Raw genomic sequence first — 23928 nt, forward strand, 5'->3', positions numbered from 1 at the left:
CTTTTTTCTAGGCACCTTACTGACACAAAACTACCAAAACAAACGTGAAAACTGATGCCCATTTTTTCTGAGGCTGGTAATCCAGCTATTGTACTATTTACCTTCCTTTTATTACACATGAGAAGATTTCTACCAGTAACTGATGGATCCTGAGACAGAAGAGTATCAATGGATCAATTGGCCTCACCCTTTCCAAAGTTTTTCTGCTATTTTGGTAAAGACTTCAGGATAAAAAAACTGAACGTATATCCTGCTTCAATATTAACCACAGGGTGAAATGATATATGGTACCAAACAAAAAACTTAGATGTAATAGAAAGAGTAAAAAACCTGTCTATGATGTATCTAAAGAAAGATTATGGGACTTGACAGTCTGTTTAACTAACCTAATTCGCTACAATGTGCTCATTGTAGTGAATAGAATAGAATGCCAGAGGATAGTTTATATACCAAGGTAGTCAACTTTCTGACCACCGGTAGCTCAACATCTCCCAGGAGCTACTGCATCTAATTTTTTATCATTTGTATTATGCGTGTATTTTAGATTGTAAGATTTTTGGGTGGGGCCTACATCCTTCTGAGGGTTTGTAAAGTACTATGCACAGCTATGCCACTATATAAATGGGAGGCGGGGGGAGGAGCCCTTTAGTTATAGCGTACATCTACAGCTGTCTTCACTTTGAATACAGTGTTGTTAGAGCCTGTGAAGATTATAGGTTCCAGCATGCAACGGACTAGTGCTCACATGCTCAATAACTATGCATGGCACATTTGGATTTGCGCTCTGCACAGGCCACTACTCTGTACTGAAGATGAGTGGTTATGTTTGTTCAATTGTATGCAAACAAATTCAGCCCTCAGCTGCATGAGAATTAGGTTCAGCCCTCCTGTTTCTTGGCAAGTTGTCAAGTTGTCTCAGCTGGGAAAACTCTGGATGTCCTTAGAATAGCAGTACAAGGGTCACTGAAATAATAATATTCCTTACAATTTCCCTCATAGTCAAAAAATAGGCCTGTGACTTTTACATTAAAGCAAAATGACTGATGGGAAATAAATATAATTTAAGAGGAATAATAAATCTGACACCAACACTCAACTTTTATAAGGAGTTTTGGGAGGCCCATTCCTCCTCCTCCATGCAAGAGTAAAAGTGGGTGGGGTGGTGACATACACTGAGAATTAATGCTCAATCCCTGGTTAAATATAGACTTGCAACAGAGAAGATTAAATTTGCTGTGGATAAAGTACCAATATATTTCCAGTGTCTTACTATGTCTAGTAAGCTGCTCCTTTGTGGAGCAGCTGTCCCCCGATGAGAGGAAAATTAGAAGAGAAGGGTTGTGAGGTGACCAATGAGCACTGAGTCAATTGTTATCTGAACAATAAAGGGACTGGCAGCTGTATGGCTGAAGTAGCCGGTTAGCAGTACTACATGGCAACACTACTTCATGTGACACCTCAAGAAGAAAATGGGAGGACATATAACTATTGTGGGCACCAAATGAAACTATACAATAGAATGGTACGCAGATTCATACAATTTTTCTATTAAACACAAGATCATAAATTTCAACAGAAAACCTATTATCAATTGCCATCATCCTTTGTCTCAGAATAAAGCAGCAATTGGTAATTTAGTCTCCTCTCTCAACATCCCAACATTCCCCTTCAACACTGAAATGATAATTGGAGTACATAAAATCCCAACCAGTAGAATATGCATGCAATGTGACATACAAAAAACAGGCAGGTATCTAAAAAGAAAACAAGCAATTGAATAATTCAGAGAGAAAAAAACCTCTCTTTACATCAGCTGTGCATTCTGGTGGCTGAGCCCCATTAAACAGAACTGTCTAAGACATCCACACACAACTGTGAAACCCCCAATAGAAAAGGTGAAGGAGCTTATATTCAGTAATGGATCTTGAATTTGTTTTTAAATTGCCATGATTAACAGTATTTGTGACTATATAAGTTAGCTGGCTATGGAAGTTTTGTGCAATTCATTGCAGTTGCTACTGTTTGTGAAGGTCAATCACATAATTAAGAAGCTGATTACGTTGCCTATTTATTATACCTCTATGTGTCTTATTTTTACAATTAGTAGTTAGAGTACAGTTTATCAGAACAAACCCAGCTAATTATACTTTAACAAAACAGTGCTACCATTAATCATTTATGTTTTGTATTTCTATATGCATGGGGCACAAAGAAATCACATTTAAAATACATCATGTTTACAATCTCTATAACGTATCATGTGTACATAATAAGGTGGTCAGAAAGGGACTGAGGCAGATTGACAAATTCTGTAAACATTACTGAATTTCAAGTCAATAATAAAAAAACCCTCAAAACCAATAATATATACAGCAGTCCACCAAGGCACATTGTATGAGTGAAAATAGTATAAACAATGGCTAACTGTGTTTGAGTACATATACAAATGAGTATTTTGTACATATTGGCATAGTAAGTTTCAATGATACCAACATTTAATAAAACATTTCTCAGGTAACTTTTCTAAAAATAATGCTTTATTTTACAGTGTGTGAACAATAAGAAAAACATGTAAGTATATTATTGGAGCACCTTTCTGAAACAATCCAGTATTTAACTCTTGCAATAACACAGTCGATTTTATATGAGGTATATTTTACGCAGAAGTAGGTCCCATGATTACACTTCTGGAGGATAATATCACAATCTACCTGAGCAAATTTTTAACAAACTCATCTGAGGCACAGTGGAATATAACTATCCACCTAAGCAAGGTTTTAGGTTCATTACAAAAAACCCAGGCACAGATACGATGCTGTATATTTTCTGTTGGCAGAGTTACAATTTCAGTAACAGGTTTTAATTTAATTCAAAAGGCTCACAAAGGCAACAGTTTCCCTAAAGCCTTTTAATTGTGTTCTGGAAGTTTTATTTTTTTGTAATTCTTAAAACAACAAATACCCAGAAGATTTAGGTCCACCAGTATAATATGTGGATAGTTTTGGTAAACACTGAGTAGTGTGCAGAAAATATATACTAAAATGGTAGAGTGCTGTTTTCTTCTCATAGACTTATTTGACTGGAATTTTACATACAGTTTCAATATAGTGCTAACTATCACCAATATCATCATCATTAATAGTCTGTCAGCAGCATCACTACTCTAATCCAATAGTATATATTCAGGAGAGCACAATTACATGCCTGAGCATTTTGGAGGAGAAAAGTCACTGAGTTATTTAATTCAGAAAAGCTTCAACAAGATTTTTTGTATGCAGTCCTGAGTCTCTTCTCCCCACACTGATACTCATGGGAGCTACAAGAGTAGTGTCTAGAGAAATATGAGGCTCTTTAGCATACATGAGAAGGGAAAGGACAACAATGCCAAAATATCTGATGCATTTTACTGTGTAAATAATCTAGATATTAAAGAACTCTTAAATACAAGAGACCATACCATAAACAGTTGTAAGAACAAAATTCTCCTGTGTGATCTCCCCTGGATATTTTGTGTGTAGGGCCAGTTCAGCCAAATCTGTGGCTGCAAAGATCATGTTTACTGCGTACGCTCTAGTGTAATATGATATATGAAAAACAAACTGCTTCATACAGAAAGATCTCTGCCCTTCCCTTCTTGCTCTCAGTTACACCTGTGCAAACTCACTTAAATCAATGGAGTTGATTAAGTCCGTTACTATAACTTTGAACACAATATAGACTCACATGAATGCTACTGCTGCAAATAACTTGTAAATCAATTGCATATATTTGTGTATGATATTTGTTTCCTTTAAGACTCTGCTTACAGTATAGTAAAGTCCACGGGGTACCAACGGCTCTCATTAAGCTGGCGTTTTACATTTCACTGGTAACACTGCCTTATGGTATGGTATGTTACAATATTCGTACTGTATACTTACTTTTAAAAAATGAAAAAAAAATGTAAAAAATTCTCACTCACTATTACATAAAGCCTAACAGATTCACTGCTAGTCCTGTATTGCAGCATCTGTGCTGCAACTTTTTGTTGATATTATACCACTTCACTCCAATCCTAATGTAACATCATGATTATTTGTATCTGATACATTTTGTCTGATGCACCTATCAATGAGGTTAACATCAGTTTTTCCTTGCATTGTAGGAACATTGTCAAGGCTTGCAGGGAACAATTCTGGGCCTCATTAAAATTTTATGAATCTGCTCCCAATGTTCTAGTGATCTCTTAAGTATGAATGGTTTTTTTTGTTTTGTTTTAAAATTTGAGCACTGAAGCACTTATGCACCGGCATCCTTTACTCTTCTCAAAAAACAATGGCAGAACTACAGTTTAAAATAACCAATCCAGTGCACATTATCTCTCTGGTATACCAGGTGTGCACATGAACATACCCTGCTGAACCTAGACACACATGCACATAACATGCTATCTTGCTGAGACTAGACATACATGTATGTTACATGCTTCCCTGAAGAGTCTGTCTACTACATTTTTAATTGTCTCTGATCGTTCAGTATTTTAAATTTTGTTGCCTGCACTCAAGAATGAAATGAACAGACATAGCAGGGAAGGGCATCTAATGCTTGTGTGTCCTCTTTGGTTTCTCACTACTGATGTAGGGGTAGGTAGGTCAAACTTTTGCTTTTTCTTTCCTTTAAAGTGCAATTTTATATCAACATGTCTATTTTTTATGCATCAGGGGTGGGAATGCCTCTCATTTAGCTCAAGGCTTGTTATTTTATAAACAGTGTACTGAAATGAAGGGTAAAGTATGTGGGAATCCTGTGTCAATGGGGCACTACTTTTACTTAAGAATAAAGCACCAAAAATAAGCTTAATTTTTCTATAAGTATAGCTACCATCTTCACTTCTTGAAACTCACTAACTTGAAGTAATTCATATTACAGTTTACTACGTCTGAGAGTATCCACCATGTACAATCTCATTGAACAATCTAACAGTGGCATTAAAGTTGACCATTTACAGTGATCTGAATACTTAGATAATTAACAAGTCACTGTTGCAAAACTCTAATCCCTTTTATTGCCTTCCTTGAGCCTTTATTCTTGTTTGTTCTTCTTATTCTGAGCTCATCACATTTTTCAAGCTTCAATCAAGGGTTTGCTCTTATCAGTGTTAATAGTCTTTACTCTTCTTTTAGCTCTCCACTCCACACATCTTCAGATTTGCTTTCATGTTCTTCATTCCAGTCTGACTTGCTCTGACTCCAGAGCAGACCAAACTAACAAAAGATAATAATAAAGAACTACCTATACATATACTGTAAATTATATACTATCCCCAAATCATTTTTATATATTTTATAAATTCTTCTGCCATTCTTTTCCTATTAATTTCCCATGCTAGTGTGGTTTGTGATGAAGTACAGGAGAATCCAATTATAATGAACTCAGTTTCTGTGAAACTAAATCTATGGTGAAGGACGGTACAGTAGAATCAAAGTCCCAAATTGTTTCAGTGCACTGCACTGTGCAATTTGCAGTTTTGAATATAGTGAAAATCCAATTACTGTGAAACTGTTTTGTGAAAATAAATGACTTCATTGTAAGAGAGATAAATTATATGGGGAATATTCTTTCCCTCAGTCTTTTCTCATCAGTGTTGTCTCTGGATCAGAGCTGCAAGAACTCAGACTTAGAGCTCAAATCTTTGCTTCTCAGGAGATAACCTGGTTGCCAGAAATGTGTATCAGATATGTTAAGATCTACAGTTGAGCATTGGTATAGTTTTTCTTCCATGTGAATGTGTTTTGGACCAAATCACTTCTATAGCAGGTTTAGATAAGCTATCTGTCAGTATCTAAACTTTATCATTTATTAGAACAAAATGCATTGATTAGGTGTTTTTAATAAGGAAATACCACACATTTGCTATTGGTTAATTTATAGATTTACTCTGGAAATGCAGTAGTATGGTTTTAAAAGTTAATCATTAGGAAGCTAGATATGTAGTTCTAATTTAACTATCATTAGCAAGTATATGAAGACTAAAAGCACAATACCTGTGGACATTTTATTAGAAACCCTACCTTGAGGTCCAGGTTCTCCTGGTGGCCCTGGTAATCCATCTTTTCCTGGTGGACCTGGTTTCCCATGACCGTGGGAAGCTAACATTGCAGCTGGCAGCTTCAGTTGGGATACAAACTGAGCCATCCTCTCTTCATTAACAAAGGACATAGAAAAGAAAATGTGTAAGAGATTTGGTAGCACAACGTATGAAAATCACTAAAACTCCAGCCTCAATTTCCAGACTAATCCAGAGATCCAGAACTAGTTACCAGAAGTAATTTTAGCTAATCCTTTAAACAGATAATACCTTGATCTTACAAGGTGTTGGATACTCCTGTAAACACTGAGAACCTTCAACCTCTTTGACATTAATGGCAAGAGTGCTTATACCTCCCAGAGTTGAGCACTTAATGAATAAACACTAACACTAATATTCTGCTGTATATATATATATATATATATATATATATATATATATATATAGATGGTGGGAACTGTAAATAGTAAATATATATATATATTTATATATATATATATATTTACTATTTACAGTTCCCACCATCTCCTGCTGATAGAAGTATGCAGATACATGGCTATAGAACAGTATATAACCTGAACGAAATTCACTCCTGTGCAGAGAGTCCACACAACATCTATAATTCCACTTAAGGTACAAAAACAGGGCTTAAGTTAGACTTAAATTCTACACATCCAGTGCTGACCTCTGCACTGGGGTGAATTTCCCTCTATGGTTACCTTGCTGACCTGATGGAGTGTCTGAAGGTGTTAAACCTAAAAGTGATCACAGTTAAAAGTAGAGCCAAGTCAAAGTTGTCAGACACTTGACTTGTCAGGGAGGATGCAAGTAACCCATTTCCCAGTGTGTGGAGAATGAGGAAATGCTGACTTCATTAATGAAGAAAAACCATGTGGGTTCCACTAAGTCTTGCTGGCTCACTGCCTCTGAGATACAGGAATTGGAAGTGGCATATTTAGGATTTAGCTTTTGGGCTAGTTGTTGGAGTGGCAAAGAAACTGCTTATGGTGGTTGGGCAATTTCCTAATTAAAACCATGTCTGCTGCAGAGATTTTCAATTTAAAATATTAATATTACATGAGAACCAGACTAATGGTCCATCTAGCCCAATATACTGTGGCCAGTGCCATATACTTCAGAGGGAATGAATAGAGCTGGGCAATTTTGAGTGATCCATCACTTGTTGTCCAGTCCCAGCTCCTGGTAATTGGAGAGTTAGGGACAATATAATCCACTTGCGGCTGCCTTATTAACTCTTTAGATATAGTCAAAGATTGTTACTGTATATTTCGTAATTCATTCTAATGTTGTGGATTCAAAACTTTAACTCGAAGTCAGAACATTTCTGGGCTTGAATTCCATTCATCAGAGAATTTGAATAAAGAGCCGCATGGGCAGAAAATAAAATATTAAAGTGAAAAATGGAGCAGAGAACAGGCAACATACAATTCTATTTTTAAACACAACTGTGGGGTTCCTGGCATATGAATGACTCCAAATCACTGTATTTATGGTGCTGGATGTTCTGCATAGAAAAACATATGCACAAATGGCTTTCTATAGCATGCAAGTTCTGCTTTTTTAATATTTCTGTGCCAGAATGACAACACACGAACATAGGGCCTGATCCTGTATCCACTCGAAGTACAGGACTCCCATTCTCATCGGTGGGAGTTCCACTTACAGAGTGACTACAGAAACAGGCTTACACCAATCTTGTAACACACTAAATATTATTCTGCATAAATTTGGCCCAGTTGTTAGTGCCTGGATTGACATGTTAGAGGGACAGGTTTGATTCCTGAGCTTTGCAGGGCTTTGAAGGCTGCCATCATAAACCAAGCAGAGCCAACTGATGGGGGGTTGGGGGGGGGGGAGGAAGGAGAAGGTACAGGTGGAAAGTAAGTTTCCACTGAGGACTGGGAATAGGAAAATTCTCTCTTAAGGGTATACTAATTTATTCCTCAAACAGGAAAAAACAAACAAACAGCCCTTATTGGTGTTCAACATCCACACTAAAACTAGTGCCAGCTGTGAATACAAACAGCAGAGCATTCACAATTAAGGTCAGAGAAGTTAGTGTACATGCTAGAGTTGACTGATGTATTTGTTTGACTAATAATCCTTTTTTTGGTAAATGAATTGTTCATAAACCAGTCCTGATTTTTTCAAGTGTGTCTGCTATTTGTATATATGTGATGAATAGCTTCTACAAATGTTTTTCAAACTATGAGTTGTCATTAACGGTTTGCTTTGACTATTTGGTTATCATCGTTCATGCTGTGAAGAGATCTGCCAAAATGACATGGTATTACTTCTGCTTCCCGACTAGATAACTAACTTTTAAAATAGAACAGCAAATGACTACATTGCAGTAAGAATTAATGGCTGAATAAACTCGCCTAAATTCATGAAACATTCACAATTTGCAAATATTTTGGGAATTCATGACAGAGGCTGAACACTCACAAATAACATACATTAATTATTGCCTTAAGCCAATATCTCAACTCCTTTTAGGAACAGTTTAATATTTCTTAAGTAAAGAGGAGACATGAATAAGAAAACATGTCAAAGAGTAAAGAGAGTATCAATGTATATTTCAACACCAAGGACTGAAGTTAACATGACAATTCCATCTGAAACACACAGCATGCAGAAAAGCAGTTAACATGCGTAGTAGTTTTCTAAAGAACTGACATTATAACTCTTTAGGCTAACTTATTTATGGAGAAAGGACAATTAAATAGATATTTTGGAATGAGACAACTGTGCAAAAAGTGAAGCTTAAATACATTTCTAGATTATCTCTCATACATATGATATACTATACACATTATTACAGCGGAAGTTTAATGTTAAACTAGCTAACGGTTATAACTAATAGTTAAAACAATTTTAGCTAATACACCTCTACCCCGATATAACGTGGTCCTCGGGAGCCCCAAATCCCTACCGCGTTATAAGTGAAACCCTGTTATATCGGGGTAGCAGCGTCAGGGCTCCAGCAGTGATTTAAAGAGCCTGGGACTCCGGCCACGGGGAGCCCAGGCCCTTTAAATCGCCACCCGAGCCCCGCTGCTGGAGACCCGGGGTAGTGACGGCATGGCTCCAGCGGTGATTTAAAGGGCCTGGGGCTCCCCACAGCGGCCAGAGCTCCAAGCCCTTTAGAGTGCCACTGGAGCCCCACTGTCGGAGCCCCGGGGTAGCGGCGGCAGGGCTCCAGCGGTGATTTAAAGAGCTCCGGGCTCTGGCCACTGCGGGGAGCCCAGGCCCTTTAAATCGCCGGACGAGCCTCGCTGCCGCAGCTCTGTGGTAGCAGTGGCAGGGGTCCAGTGGTGATTTATAGGGCCTGGGGCTCCTTGCAGCAGCCGGAGCCCCAGGCCCTTTAAAGCGCTGCCCGAGCCCCGCTGCCGGAGCCCCGGGGTTACCGTGCTATATGTGAACCCGTGTTATATCGGGTCGCGTTATATCGGGGTAGAGGTGTACTTAAATTTAATTATTATTTTACATATATTGTCACAGGGTTGGGGCAGATGGCTATAGGAGAGTGAAAGAAGGCAGATATATTAGCCCCAGATTAAGCAGGTCCCTTTTCCTTGGGTAATGTAACAGGAGTGGTTCCAGAACAATCAGGAACTTGCTGGAACCAATTATGGCGAGCAGGCTAATTAGGACACCTGGAGCCAATTAAGAAACTGGTAGGATCAATTAAGACAGGCAGGCTAATCAGGGCACCTGGTTTAAAAATGTCCTCACTTCAGTCAGTGAGGGGCGTGTTGCTGGTGGACTGAGGAGTACAAATGCTATGTGGCATCAGGAGAAAGGTCCTGTGGTGAGGATAAAGAAGGTGTTGGGAGGAGGCCATGGGGAAGTAGCCCAGGAAGTTGTAGCTGTCACCCAGCTGTTATCGAAAACACTGTAGACAGCTGTGATCCACAGGGCCCTGCACCCCAAACCTCTGCCCCAGCCCAGAGACCCCCCCCAAACCCAGATCCCCCTCCTGCACCCCAAACCTCTGCCCCAGCCCAGAGACCCCCCAAACCCAGATCCCCCTCCTGCACCCCAAACCTCTGCCCCAGCCCAGAGCCCTCACCCCCCTTTGCACCCTGACCCCCTGCCATAGCACAGAGCCACATCCTGAACCCCAACACCTCATTCCTGGCCTTACCCTACAGCCCACACCCCCAACTCAGAGCCCATACCCCCTCCTGCACCCCAACCCCCTGCCTCAACCCGCAGCCCCCTCCCACACTCTGAATCCCTTGGCCCCACACCCAGGCCAGAGCCTGTACCCTCTTCCACACCCCAACCCCCTGTCTCAACCTGCAGTCCCCTCCTGCACTGTAAAACCCCTCATCCCCAGCCCCACCCCAGAGTCTGCACCTCCAGCCACAGCCCTCACCCCCTCCAGCACCCCAACTCCCTGCCCCAGCCGAGAGCCCCATCCAACACCTTGAACCCCTCATTTCTGGCCCCAACCCAGAGCCTGCACCCCCAGATAGAGCCCTCACCCACTTCCGCACCCCAATCCCCAGCCCAGTGAAGAGTGAGGGAGAGTGAGCCATCGAGGAAGGGGGAGTGTAGTAAGCAAGGGGTGGGGCTTTGGGGAAGGGGCAGGGTTAGGGTGTTCGTTTTTTTGCCATTAGAAAGTTGGCAACCCTAACTAGATGGCTGCCTATGACTTTGAGAGTTAATATGAAGGAGACAGACTATCTCACCGGAAGATTTTGCAGCTTATTAGTATAGATGTCTTTGGTTAGCAGGTGGAAATAAATACCCAAACCTTTTATCTATATGAAACAAGGATCGCTATATTGTGGGAGAATAGGCTTTCTGTGTCTCCTTATCAACCTCCAGGCCTCCCATCAAAACCTTTAGTGTGAGTGAGAGAGAGAGAGAATGTCTACAATGCAGAGTTTTGTCACCAAAAGTTATGCTGCTTTAATTAAAGCACTTTAATTAAACCTCTGTTGCATGTCCACACTATGCTCCTTATGTCGGCAGAGTGCATTCACACTAGCAGCTCTTGCACTGACACAGAGAGCAGTGCACTGTGGGTAGCTATCCCACTGTACAATTGGCCGCAGGGTGTTTTGGGAAGGGTTTGCAATGCCTCATGGGGAAGGCACAGCATCACATGATGCAGGTTTTTCAATCCCATTGTTCCATGGGCATCTTACTAGACTGCCAGCTGCTTTTCAACTGAAGTGCGGGAGGGGGAAGTGTGTGACAGGGAATGTGTGTGTGTGTGTGTGTGGGGGGGGTAGAGACAGAGACAGTGTGTGTGTTGGGGGAGTGTGAGAGAAAGAGAGGGTGGGAAATGTGTATTGAAGGCATAGGCGGTGCATGAAATAGCCCCCGGGGCCTGCCCCTTCTGCCCAAGGCCCTGCCCATGCTCTGTCCCTTCCGCCCTCCCCGCCAGAGCCCAAAACTCCCCACCCCACGGCTGGAGGAGCTTCAGCTGAACCTCCCCGAGCTGCCAGCTGGCCCACTCTATCCACACCAGCTGTCCCAACCTCTGGGCCCAGCCAGTCCAAGCACCAGCCGAACCTCGCGGAGCATTGGCAGGGCCATGGCCTGTGTTAATGGAGACTTAGCCTCCAGTGGCCTATTATACCCGCCACCCAGGGTTGCGGGAGTATGTGTAGGGGGAGAGTGAGTGTGTCGGCATGCTGTCTCTAAGTACAGACAGACGAAGAAAGCAACCAGTCCTGAGGAGGGGGAGAGGGACATCCCGACATGAGCCCCCACCTCCCTCCCTGACTCTGTACAGCACAGCACTCTCTCACATGCACACACACATCCACCCCTGCCTGCTGCCTGCCTGCCTCTGTGTTCATAGTGTGGAAGAGAGAAGCATTCCTCATTAATGATTTGCTCTACACAAATGTCTACACTGATGCTTTGTCGCTTTAAGTTTGCCGCAAAAAGCTTTATGCCTCTAGTCAAGGTGGTTTTGTCGCTGAAACTGAAGAGTTTTGTTGCCAAAAGTGGCATTGCAGTGTGTACACCTGCATTTTTCTGTCGCTAAAATCTGCCTTTTGGTGACAAAACTGTGATGTAGATAAGGCCAGAGAGAGCGAGAGAGAGAGAGAGATGCTGATCACTCTGGGATGGGCAATGCAGTCTGAGGGAGGGAAAAGAGAACGTAGCCATGTCCTGATCTGCTCCAGAGCCTGAACAGTGACATGGAAAAATCTGAATGCAGCTTTGGCCATGCTCATTGATCTCAGAGTTATGCCGCTACTGCCCCAAACTGATGTAAATTCCTAGCATTCTGAGTTCCTCCCTACCTGCTTTGGGCTAGGTCAGAAATACTACAGCTATTCATGCTATTTGGTGCTTCTGCTTCCAGCCCTGACTAGAAACAATAAGGATAGATGTGTATAACATGAAAAATAGTTTTGTTTTTTTTAAAGTGAACCTCAACCCAGCTGCAGTTTGGCCTATATTTGCATTTTGGGTTAATCTTTGGGGTATTATATATTTTTATTTTATCCAAATGAGTTCACCCGTCTTTAACAGTGAAAAAACAAGCAGGACAATGGTTCACTACTTAAGAAAACGGGCTACAATAAATATAGAATGACTGGAATTGTGCCTTAATGAACTTGATGAACCAATCAAAGCACATAATTGAAAGTCTTCCAATGAGATATAAAGGAAGTTACATAACCCTAACACAATTAAAATGTTTGTGAGAAAAATAAGGAATATAAGGCAAAAAGTACAAGCAATGGGAAACTGAGAAATCAGCAGGATGTAAGAATCTGGAAACACAGAACACAGTTTACATATCAGAGCATAGCAGAATAAGAATAAAAATGTAAATACCATATATCTTCATTTAAAAGCCACCCATAATTACTAACAACCTTCATTTAATAGCTATACCTTTACCATCTAAGACACAAGGGAAAAAATTAAATTTAATAAATGCTACCTTGTTTTTGAGGCTGCTTTTGATTTAAAGCTAATGGCAGTTAATGTAATTTAAGAGAAGCTGTGGCTTCATTAACAACGTATATGAACCGTTTTCTTTTTAATCAATACACAGTTAATGGGGAGCTTCTGAATTAGTTGGAAATAAAATTGCACAGTCCTAAATGTTGTCCAGTTAATGCAAGAAGACAATGGGAATTTTATCTCTGTGGGATCAGGCCCTTCACATTCCAACCATTATTTATTATTTTTCAAATTTTAATTTCTATTCTTTTTTTTTTTTTACTTTTGCTATTACTATTAACATTTTGAACAATCTTTGTTTTTTAATGTTAAGCTGTATTACATGTTCTGGTTAACAGATTTTTGAACATGCAGTAACAGTTATTTGTTTGAATATGATTGTATTAGATTTTCACTTTTATTATACCGAAGTGTAAATAGTCAATCAAGCAGAAAGGATGTTCTTGCACAATTGTTTAGAAAAGGTACACAAAGACTATATGGAAGTAAACATCTAGAACAGAAGATAAGATTTAAATTTAGTTGTACAACATTTCATTTCCTTACCTTCAAAAACCCTAAGAACCTCTTGTTTGATGTATTTTTTCATTTCTTCAAATGAAACTGTGTCAGCCTGATGGAAAAACCAACAGGGGACACACATCAGTAATCTACAAATGTGGAAACAGAACATTCTGAAAGCAACATGTCTGATGCTGATGAATAGATACATTTAATCAAGGGATAGTGTAGTTGCATTGAGTATACAAAGGAAAGCACATAAAGCTTTTGCTGGAGATTAAACACTGAGAGAAGTTAAGGTGTTTAATTAGTTGCAAAGGCTGTTTATTGCAGGTACACTATAATATTATGAACAATTACTGATCCCATGAAATATAAGCAGCAACACTTTCAGATTATATCATTAAAATAAGCATGTTTTTGTGTCATATGTTTTAGCACAAATTTGTCACTATCAGATCTGTGAAAAACTTTCTAAAGATGTCCAATAATGTTATTTTATCATTCTCACCCTTTGTATGTTGCTTGTCTATTTAGATTGTCAACTGTTTGGAGGGAGGGATTGTCTCTTGTTCTATGTTCGTGTAGCAGGTAGCACAATGAGGTGCTAAATCTTGGTTGGGGACTAGCTACTTTAATACAAAAAATAAATAATAATAACAAAAATAGCATCATCAATGCTGATACGATGAATAACTCAAACCACAGCAGGGTGAAATATCCATTATCTGAATGATTGTGTCTTCCAAGTTAATAAATATTCAGAGCACAAAGGTGTGTGTGTGTGGAAAAAACAGAAGACATGTGAATGAAGAAATACAGTGTTAGAAAGTATTGAGTGTTATTTTTAGGTACTAATTTCTGGGGAGAGGGTTGGGATGTGTTTCTTTCTTACATACTTTCACTTATATTTTAGGTCTTTATTTTATGAAGCTTCACTTATAAAACTAATTGTATTGAGTAATCATCTATCCAATTTGTCAAAAGCAAAATTTAATTAATTGAACTTAAGCTATTTTCAGTCTATCAGAGACTACCACAGTTCAGGTATAGAACACTAATAAAAAAAAATAAAATTAAAAATGATGGCTTGATTGCTTGCACTGATTTTTTTTTTCATTTGATAACTGAACAATTACACAGCTCAAAGTAACTTTAGTATTTGTGATGAGTTGTACTGGATAAATATGGATTCATTTCTGCTCCCCAGAACGCACAGTGTTTACTTCTCTAGGTTACCCCAGCAACCAACCAGAGCACTTTATTTTCTTACCGGAAGACCTGGGGAACCTGGGGAACCCTGATGACCTGGTGATCCTGGATAGCCCCTGTCTCCTGGTGGTCCAGCAGGTCCTATAACCCCCTTTTCTCCTGGAAGGCCAGGTTTTCCTCTTTCACCTTGCGGACCTCTGTCCCCTGGAATACCTTGATCTCCCTATTCAAAATAAGAAGCATGGAGAAGATTGTTGTTCTATATTAATCAATCAATGTGAAAACTCAATCAAGAATGTTGGGAAGAAACTTCTTCTCTCCTGAATGACAGTGAATGTCCATTTAGAGAGGGAATCATATTTGGAAAATAATTCAGAAGCTGATGCTTTCTTTGAAAAACAAAGGAGACCATATTCTCTTTTCATCTGTTGTAACGTTTACATTCAACGACAAAGAAAATCATAGGTGCTGTAAGTGGGGATGCTGGGAGTGCTGCCGTACCCACTGGTTTGAAGTGATTTACATCGTATACAGAGTTTACAGTTTGGTTGAACAGCTCTCAGCACCCCTACTATACAAATTGTTCCAGCACCCCTGAAGAAAATGTTGATGTACAAGAATGAAATAAAAGATATAATGAAATAAAAAAATAAAATGCAGAAAGATTACACCAAGCATTACTGGGTTTCAAAACATGGTCTCTCTCTAAAATAGATGAAAATAAAATTAAAAGTTCTTGAGTGGTTATGCCTGATCAAGAGTCTAACAGTTTTCTTTCTATCAAATTGATCACACTTTTATGTTCCCCTCTGCCATAGTATCTGAGCGCCTCACAATCTTTAATTAATCCTCACAACACTCAATGAGGTAGAAGGACTATCATCTACATTTGATGATGGGGATCTAAGGCCCACAGAGACTGAATGACTTGCCTAAAGTCACATGGGATCAGGCCAAACTTAATCTCTCTCTCTCTCTCTTTCTCTCTCTAAGACTTAAAGCAGACCCTAATACCAGCAGGTTGTAGAGCAGGAGTGGGCAAACTACGGCCCGTGAGCCGTTTTAAGCTGGAACCATGAGCTCCCACCATGACCCCTGGTCGGGGGCTGCACCATGTGACTTGGCCCTGCTCGGCGCTCCAGCTGGGGTGCCGGGTTGGGGGCTGCACCACGCAGCTCCCAGAAGCAGCCACATGGCACTGCTTCCAGGGGTTGCTTGAGGTAAGCGCCGCTTGGAGCCTGCACCCCAAGTCCAGGGCCACCCAGAGGGGGGGTGGCAAGTGGGGCAATTTGCCCCAAGCCCCGGGCCCCGCAGGGGCCCTGCGAGCCCTGGCCAAGAATCCTTTTCCTCATCCGGCAGCGCTCCGAGTCTGTGGCGGTGGCATTTCAGCGGCGGGGGGGCCCTTCAGTGCTGCCGAAGACGCGGAGTGACTGAAGGGCCCCCCGCCACCGAAATGCCGCCGCCGGCGCAGACTCGGAGTGCCGCCCGGTGAGTACAAACTTCCCCACTTTGCCCCAGGCCCCCTGAATCCTCTGGGCGGCCCTGCCTGAGCCTCTCCCCACACCCCAAACCCCTGCCCAAGCTCTGATCCCCCTCCCACTCTCCAAACCCCTCGATCCCAGCATAGAGCACCCTCCTGCACCCCAAATCTCTCATCCCCTGCCACAGCCCTGATCCCCCTCCCGCCCTCTGAATCCCTTGGTCCCAGCACAGAGCACCCTCTTACACCTCAAACTCCTCAACCCCAGCCCCACCCCAGAGCCCGCACCCCCAACCAGAGCCCTATCCCCAATTTTGTGAGCATTCATGGCCCACCATACAATTTCTATTCCCCAATGTAGCCCTCAGGCCAAAAAGTGCCCACCACTGTTGTAGAGGTTGTAACACATGAAACAGGGTAGAAGGGACACAATATAGATATAAATAGGCTAACAGGAGTTATATAATAAAGAGAAAAAAATAGTTCAATGAAATGTTAAGGGGAGCTGAATATGAATTAGCATTCAGTACAGCAAGTATCTACAAACTGTGCCCAAATGGGAGTTGCACTGGAATTTGACTTGTGTTCTCAATGGGACATGCCTCCCTATTAGACTGAGTGTAGCAATATGATGCATTGCAGAACGCTGTGGGCTGCATTTGTCCCATAGGCTATATTTTGGCCACTCCTGCTCTAGTGCACACAAAAAGGGAAGGGAAAGAAATATATCAACACAGTTTCTACTGAGTCAGGTGATGATAAATCAATGGGATATTTATGTGCCATTTTCATGATATTGTAATAAGGAATATATAGACTCCATATACAAGGCACAAATTAGAGAAAAGAAATACAGTAGACATTTGAAGAGATTTGGTATTTGACCTTGATGGTAAAACGGTAAGAAATTAAGTGCATGTGTTTTTCTGGACTTGTTCCACAGTTTCAGTTCATCAAAATAATAGCAGATAGAAGAAGTTGTTTTTAATGATTTACTTCCTTGCAAACAAAACAAATCAAAGGTCAATGTTTCAGCCAGCAACAGCTTTAATCATGCCTTGTGTGTTCCTGGCTGAGATGTCACTTGATTTGTTTTGTATGAAGGAATTAAATCTTTAAAAATGACTTAATATATTTGTTATTAATCTGCTGAACTTAAGCAGTGGAACAGAATGCAGCAAGTCCTGCATTTGGACTGCTCATGAACAAATGATGGCCCTTAAGGGTCACTGACTCTCCTTGCTGCACCACTTAAAATTAATGTTAAGTTACACAATTGGAAGTGACTAGTACAAAGAATTTTTTTTTTGATGAAATCCTGAATGTACAGTAATAAGAGCAAAGTAAACAAGTGTATTAGTTGGATTAATAGGATGCAATACAATGAAGTATTAGTTAACTATACAGAGATTTGAAGCATTACTCACTCACAGTAAAATTGTAACTGTACATTGTAGGAGTAAGCATAGATACTTAAAGATGCATGATAAAAAGGACACAGAGAAAGGGAAGGATGTACAGCAGGAAGTTAGATATCTCTTTTTATCAGTCATTTGACCTCCAAATCTCTGATTTCCAGTGAGTTAAAGCTTATTAATCACTATAATTAGAGCTTCACTCTAAAGACCCTTGTGATTTGTGATGTTTTACTGAATTAATTGAAATCATAATGAATTTCTGACTGGGGTTTAAATTGTCGTTGGTAAGTGTGCAGACATAATGAACTGTGGAAAAGCTATAACTGCAACAAAAAAACCCCCCAGTTACCTACCTTTTGTAACTGTTGTTCTTTGAGATGTGTTGCTCATGTCCAGTCCATTCTAGGTGTGTGCGTGCCCACGTGCACGGTTGTCGGAGATTTTTGTATTAGTGATACCCATAGGGCCGGCTGTGACACCGTCTAGAGTGCCGTGCTCATGCTGTGGTATATCAGGCACTGCCAGCCCACACCCTCTCAGTTCCTTCTTGCCGACAACTCCGACAGAGAGGCAGGAGGGCGGGAAGAACAACAGTTACGAAAGGTAGGTAACCGTTTTTCTTCTTTGAGTGTGTGCTCATGTCGATTCCATTCTAGGTGACTTGCAAGCATGATCAATGGAGGCGGGCTCAGAGTTCACCATCGTGCAGCTGGTACCACTATTCTGCCAAAGCCAGCGTCATCTTGAGGCTGCTGGGTCAGCGCATAGTGTGACGCGAACGTATGAATGGACGACCACGTGGCGGCCCTCCTGGTCATCCGTACTTAGCCATGCAGCAGCCACGCCGTCAGGTGCAGCAATGCCAGGTTCGGGTACAGCAGACTGCTGTGGTTCTGGGACAGCAGATTCGGCCAGAGAGGTAACTGCAGCAGGTCGGTCACCGAAAGACTCAGCAGCATGCGAACCCGTGCTGGCGAGGCCAGGGCTATGAGGATGACAGATGCTTTTTCTTGTTTTACCTTTAGCAGGACCTTGTGGATAAACGGCACTGGCACATCAGCATTCCCGACCATGGAGGTAGGTGGGCGGCCACCAGATGGATGGCATACCGCACGCAAAAGTTCCAGAGGCTGAGCGTCTCCCAACACAGGGCCGAAGGCCTGGTGCCTCCCTGCCTGTTGATGTAATACATTGCGGCCATATTGTCCATGAGGACCTGCACCACCTTGCCTCTCAGGTGGGGCAAGAATGCTTGACAGGCCAGGAGCACCACCTTGAGCTCCCTGACATTGATATGAAGGGCTATATTGTGCTGCAGCCAGCAGCCCTGGGTGTTGAGCTTGCCCAGGTGGGCCCACCAGCCCAGATCTGACACTTCCAAGACTAGGGTGAGCAACGGTGATGGGGACACAAAGGGAACTCCCTGCAGCACTGACTTGGGGGCTAGCTACCAGTCCATGGACAAGAGGACATGGTTCGGTACCGTGACCACTTGGTCCAGGGGGTGCCTGCTGGGAACGTAAACCATTGCCAGCCATGTCTGCAGGGGTTGCAGATGAAGCCGGGCATGACTGACCATATATGTGCATGCTGTCACATGGCCCATCAGCCGCAGGTATGTTTGGGCCGTGGTGATCGGGTGCTTCCTTAATGAGACCTGCTGCTTCCAGGGCAATGAGATCTGACATAGCCTGAAAGCGTGCTTCCAGAAGGAAGGCCCTGGCTCGCGTGGTATCAAGAACCACTCCGATAAACTCTAAGCGCTGGACCAGCATTAACATGGACTTTTCTATGTTTATTAACAGGCCCAGGTTGCTGCAGGTGGAACGCACCAGATCGAGGCTTCTTTGCACCTGCTCCGGAGACCTGCCCTTGATGAGCCATTCGTCAAGGGATGGAAAGATCTGGACCCCTGAACGCCTGAGGTAAGCTGCTACCAGCATCATGCATTTCATGAACACCCTGGGAACTGAGGACAGGTCAAAGGGTAGCACTGTGAACTGAAAGTAGCACCTGGCCACTATGGAACGCAGGAAACGTCTGTGTCCTGGGAATATGGAGACATGGAAGTAAGCATCCTTTAAATTGAAAGCGGCATACCAGTCTCCCAGATCCAGAGAGGGGATAATGGAGGCCAGGGAGATCATGCAGAACTTCAACTTCTTGAGAGACTTGTTGAGGCCATGCAGGTCCAGGATGGGTCTGAGGCCTCTCTTGGCCTTTGGGATTAGGAAGTATCAGGAGTAGAATCCTCTTCCTTCCGTTTCCTGAGGAACCACCTCCACAGCCCCCACCTGCAGGAGCTTGTTGATTTCCTGAACCAGGAGTTGTTCATGAGAGGGGTCCCTGAAGAGGGATGTGGAAGCAAGGGGCGGGAAGGAGAGGTTTCCAAAAACTGCAGGATATAGCCTTGAGTTACTATGTCCAGGACCCAGCGGTCTGATGTAACCTGCGACCAGGTCGAGCGGTAGGGAGAAAGGCAGTTGAGGAAAGGATGGGCAGGATCCGTCTGGATGACTGGGGCATCGCTACCGAGCGCACCCTCAAAATGATCGCTTTTGGCCCCCCAGGTACTTAGCGGGTCTGTGCTTGGCTGGCAAGTGGGAGGAAGAAGGGCAGTGACGGCTAAACCCAGCGTCCCTTCTTCTTACAGATCCCTGATGGGCTTGCCAAGGTCTTGACAGTGGCAGAGGCCGGAATGGCTTTCTGGAAGACTGCAGGGTATGCATGCCCAACGAGTGAAGGGTAGCTTTAGTGTCCTTCAACCTGTGTAGCCTGGCGTCCATCTGATCGGAGAACAGCCCAACTCCATCAATGGGGAGGTCCTGAATTGAGGCCTGCATCTCCTGGGAGAGGCCCGTCACCTGGAGCCAGAAGCTGAGTTGCATGACCATAGCTGATGCGACCATCCTCGCTGCAGAGTTCCATGCCATCTGCAGGGAACATCTGGCTGCCATGATACCTTCTTTTACCAGGGTGCCGAACTCCTGAGCCTGACCCTCAGGAAGGGAATCCCGGAACTCTTTAAGACTGTCCCAAAAATCAAAATTATATCAGTCCAGCAGGGCCTGATGGTTCGCCCCCCGGAATTGTAGGCTGGCTGTTGAATTAATTTTTCTGCCAAATAAAAGGAGGCTTTTGGCTTCTTTATTTTTGGGAGTAGAGGCAGTGGGGACCTGCTTGTACTTTTTGTTGGCTGCAGACACAACCAACGAGCCCAAGGGTGGGTGGGTATAAAGGTACTCAAAACCTTTGGCCAGCACAAAATATTTTTTCTCGGCCCGTTTCGAGGTGAGCAGGATGGAGGATGGGGTCTGCCACAGTGACTTGGCAATCTTGAGGACCCCGTTGTGTACAGGCAGGGCGACCTGGGCAGGCATGGAGGCCGAGAGGACATTGAAAAGGATGTCCTCCTGCTCAGTCATCTCTTACACCTGGACTTGCACCCAACTTCTCGGCCACCCACCGCAGAAAGGCTTGATGCTCCCTAAAGTCATCCAGGGGGCTAGCCCTGGAAGGTCCTGTGACCAGCTCGTCCAGGGAAGATGAGGAAGACTTGGCCTCTGGTGGAGGCACTGAGGGCTTGGCCGCCGCTGGAGAGGGAGGTTTAGGGTTGGATACGGGATGCTCTACCCCAACCTCAGAATGGGCTTCTGGTACCAGGCCCAGTGCTGGTGGGGCTGCCTACCGCTGCTCTGACGAGGCCACTGAAGAGCGATGAAAAGGGGCATCATCATCACCAGAATGCCCCATGCTCCCCAATACAGAAACTGCATTGGCCACTGGCCTTGCTGTCAATGCGGTGCTGTGGATGATGAAGCAGGCTCCGGTGCCCAATCCTGTTGCTGAGACTGGGGCGATGGGCTGAACTGAGCCTCCGTGCCAGAGGAACCACTTCTGGCAACCAGGGAGGAGCCGTCGACGCCTGCGTCTGTTTACTGGTCGTGGCTACCGGTGATCGCTAGCCAGGCTTAATTGACTGGTGACTGTACCGGGGAGTGTGGTCCTGGTGCCAGGGAGATCAGCATTGAGGAGACTGGTGCCATGGAAACCAGCAAAAGATGGGGAGCATTCCCATGGTTCCAGCAATTGGGATCGTCGAGAGGGTGAATAATGTTGGTCATAGCATGGGGAGCGTTGACCACGTGCCGGACAGTAGCACCAAGGAGACTGGGAGGAGAGTCAGAGCGACCAACGACGAGATTGGGACCTGTCTCTAGATGCTCTACGCAGTGGAGATCGACATTTTTTGTCTGGCGACTGGTGGTGCTCCCCCGCCAGGGGTCTTTACGGTAGGCTTGCCTTCTCAGGGAGCCTTAGCCTGTTCCTGCAGCACCGAAGACATCCTAGGAGCAGGTGGAGACCTGTGCTCTCTCCGTGCCTGGGCTTGGGATGATGATAGTGCAGGCAAGGTTGTGGGTTCCATACCGCTCTCAGGAGTTGGTGGTGGACCTTTAAGGGGGCTAAGAACCCCGGTCATGGAGGCACACTTGCGTGGCTCTGGAGAAGGCTGGCAGGCAGGCCCAGGTCCTTTGCTGGATGACCCCTGGTCCTTCTTACTCGGTGCCGGAGACCGCTTTTTAGCCTTTTCTTTGGTACCGGCAATGATGAACGGTGCTGAGAAGAGCCAGGTGCCAGTGGCGTGCTGTGCAAGAAGGCTGAGGTGCTCGGTGCAGCTGCGTGAAAGGCTCGGAAGCCGGACGGAGGGCGGACTCCATCAGGAGAGCCCTGAGGTGAATATCTTACTCCTTTTGGGTGTGGGGCCGAAAGTTCTTGCAGATCCAGCAATGCTCCTTGACGTGTGACTCCCCCAAGCACTTAAGGCAGCTGTTATGGGGGTCACTCACAGGCATAAGCCTGCTGCAGTCTGAGCAGGGCTTAAACCCAGGATGCCAGGGCATGGCCCGTCTTGGGGAAAGGTCCTGCTGGGACCCTAACTATCTAACACTTAACAACTACTTAACATTATCAACTATGTACAAGAGGCCCGAAGGCACGAAGTCCAAGGGAAGAAAACTGCTAGCTCTTGTCACTGACTGACCACCATGGGCAGTAAGAAGGAATTGAGAGGGCGTGGGCCGGCGGTGCCTGATATACAGCGGCATGAGCGCGGCACTCTAGAGGGCACCACAACCAGCCCTACGGGTACCGCTAAGGCAAAAATCTCCGACGGCTGCGCACATAGGTGCATGCACACCCAGAATGGAACTGACATGAGCAAACACTTGAAGAAGAATCCCCAACCCTGTAACCAACATATCAATGTAACCTGTCCCAAACTGCTAACAATAGTGCACATTTAAGACATCAGAATGGCACAATAACATTCTATTATAGCTATGTATTCAGAGAATATATTAACATGATGTTTTTTAGAGAGCTACTCTGCCAGTATTACTGAAGCACATTAATTTGCAGCCATTTAGGTTCTCATGGAAAAGTCTACTGAGCATGCATATTATATTTTTGGGTGAAAAAAATATAATACATCTGAAGAAGTCTTTGCTGCACATACATAGTTAATTCAGCTAATTCACCTTTGCAAGGTGTGCAAGGATTTAACAGCGCAGAAAACTGTGGGGTCCTGGTCCATGACTAGTTGCCCAGATGCTACAGTAATACTAACAATAAATATTAAATGCAATGAAGGTTCCAGTGGAATCCTTGTCTCAGTCATTGTGGAACTTATAAGGAGGGAAGGGACTAGGAAAAGGATGCTGCTTGTTTTGAAGGGTGTGGCTGAAGAAGCCCAGTGCTGATGCAGTTTAGGAGCTCTGCAGAGAGTGGAGACTAAAAATGTCTTCTCCAGGTATGAAGCATCTAAGATTTATAAGAGTGGGCTTCTCTCTTGCAGACTTCCTAAAGCATACAGGAAATGACTGGAGCATCTTGAAAAATCCATAGTTGGGGAAAGATCCTGATGCCATCCCCAGATACAGATCTACATTTTTCATAAAATGGGCTCCTTCCTGATTCTAATGGGAGTTCTCCTTGAATAAGGACTGAAGTATCTGACCGAATGTACTAGTTTTTTCTTGGCAAACTGAATGCCAGAGAAGCATTCTAAAATGAGACTGATGAGAAAATCCTGTTCTGGAGTGAGTATAATATTGAAAGTGGGAAGAAGAATAACCATCAGTATGATTTCTCTTTTTTAGATTGAAGTTGGGTCTGGAAGAAACTTAAACAGACCCAATTCTGCTTTGCCGTCATTATGAATTCAAACTAGACCAGGGGTCGGCAACCTTTCAGAAGTGGTGTGCTGAGTCTTCATTCATTCA

At 43.5% G+C, this 23928-nt stretch overlaps 1 protein-coding gene across 1 annotated transcript in view; it reads right to left on the minus strand.

Moving 5' to 3' along the window:
• Positions 1–23928, minus strand: part of COL19A1 (collagen type XIX alpha 1 chain) — a 312743-nt gene that overhangs the window by 1083 nt on the left and 287732 nt on the right. Inside the window, 3 exon segments of the mRNA XM_054021580.1 lie at positions 6051–6179; positions 13583–13649; positions 14811–14972. Coding sequence (XP_053877555.1) covers positions 6051–6179; positions 13583–13649; positions 14811–14972 — 358 coding nt within the window.

The sequence above is a fragment of the Malaclemys terrapin genome, chromosome 3 (assembly GCF_027887155.1).
Source record: "Malaclemys terrapin pileata isolate rMalTer1 chromosome 3, rMalTer1.hap1, whole genome shotgun sequence".
Taxonomy (NCBI): Eukaryota; Metazoa; Chordata; order Testudines; family Emydidae; genus Malaclemys; species Malaclemys terrapin.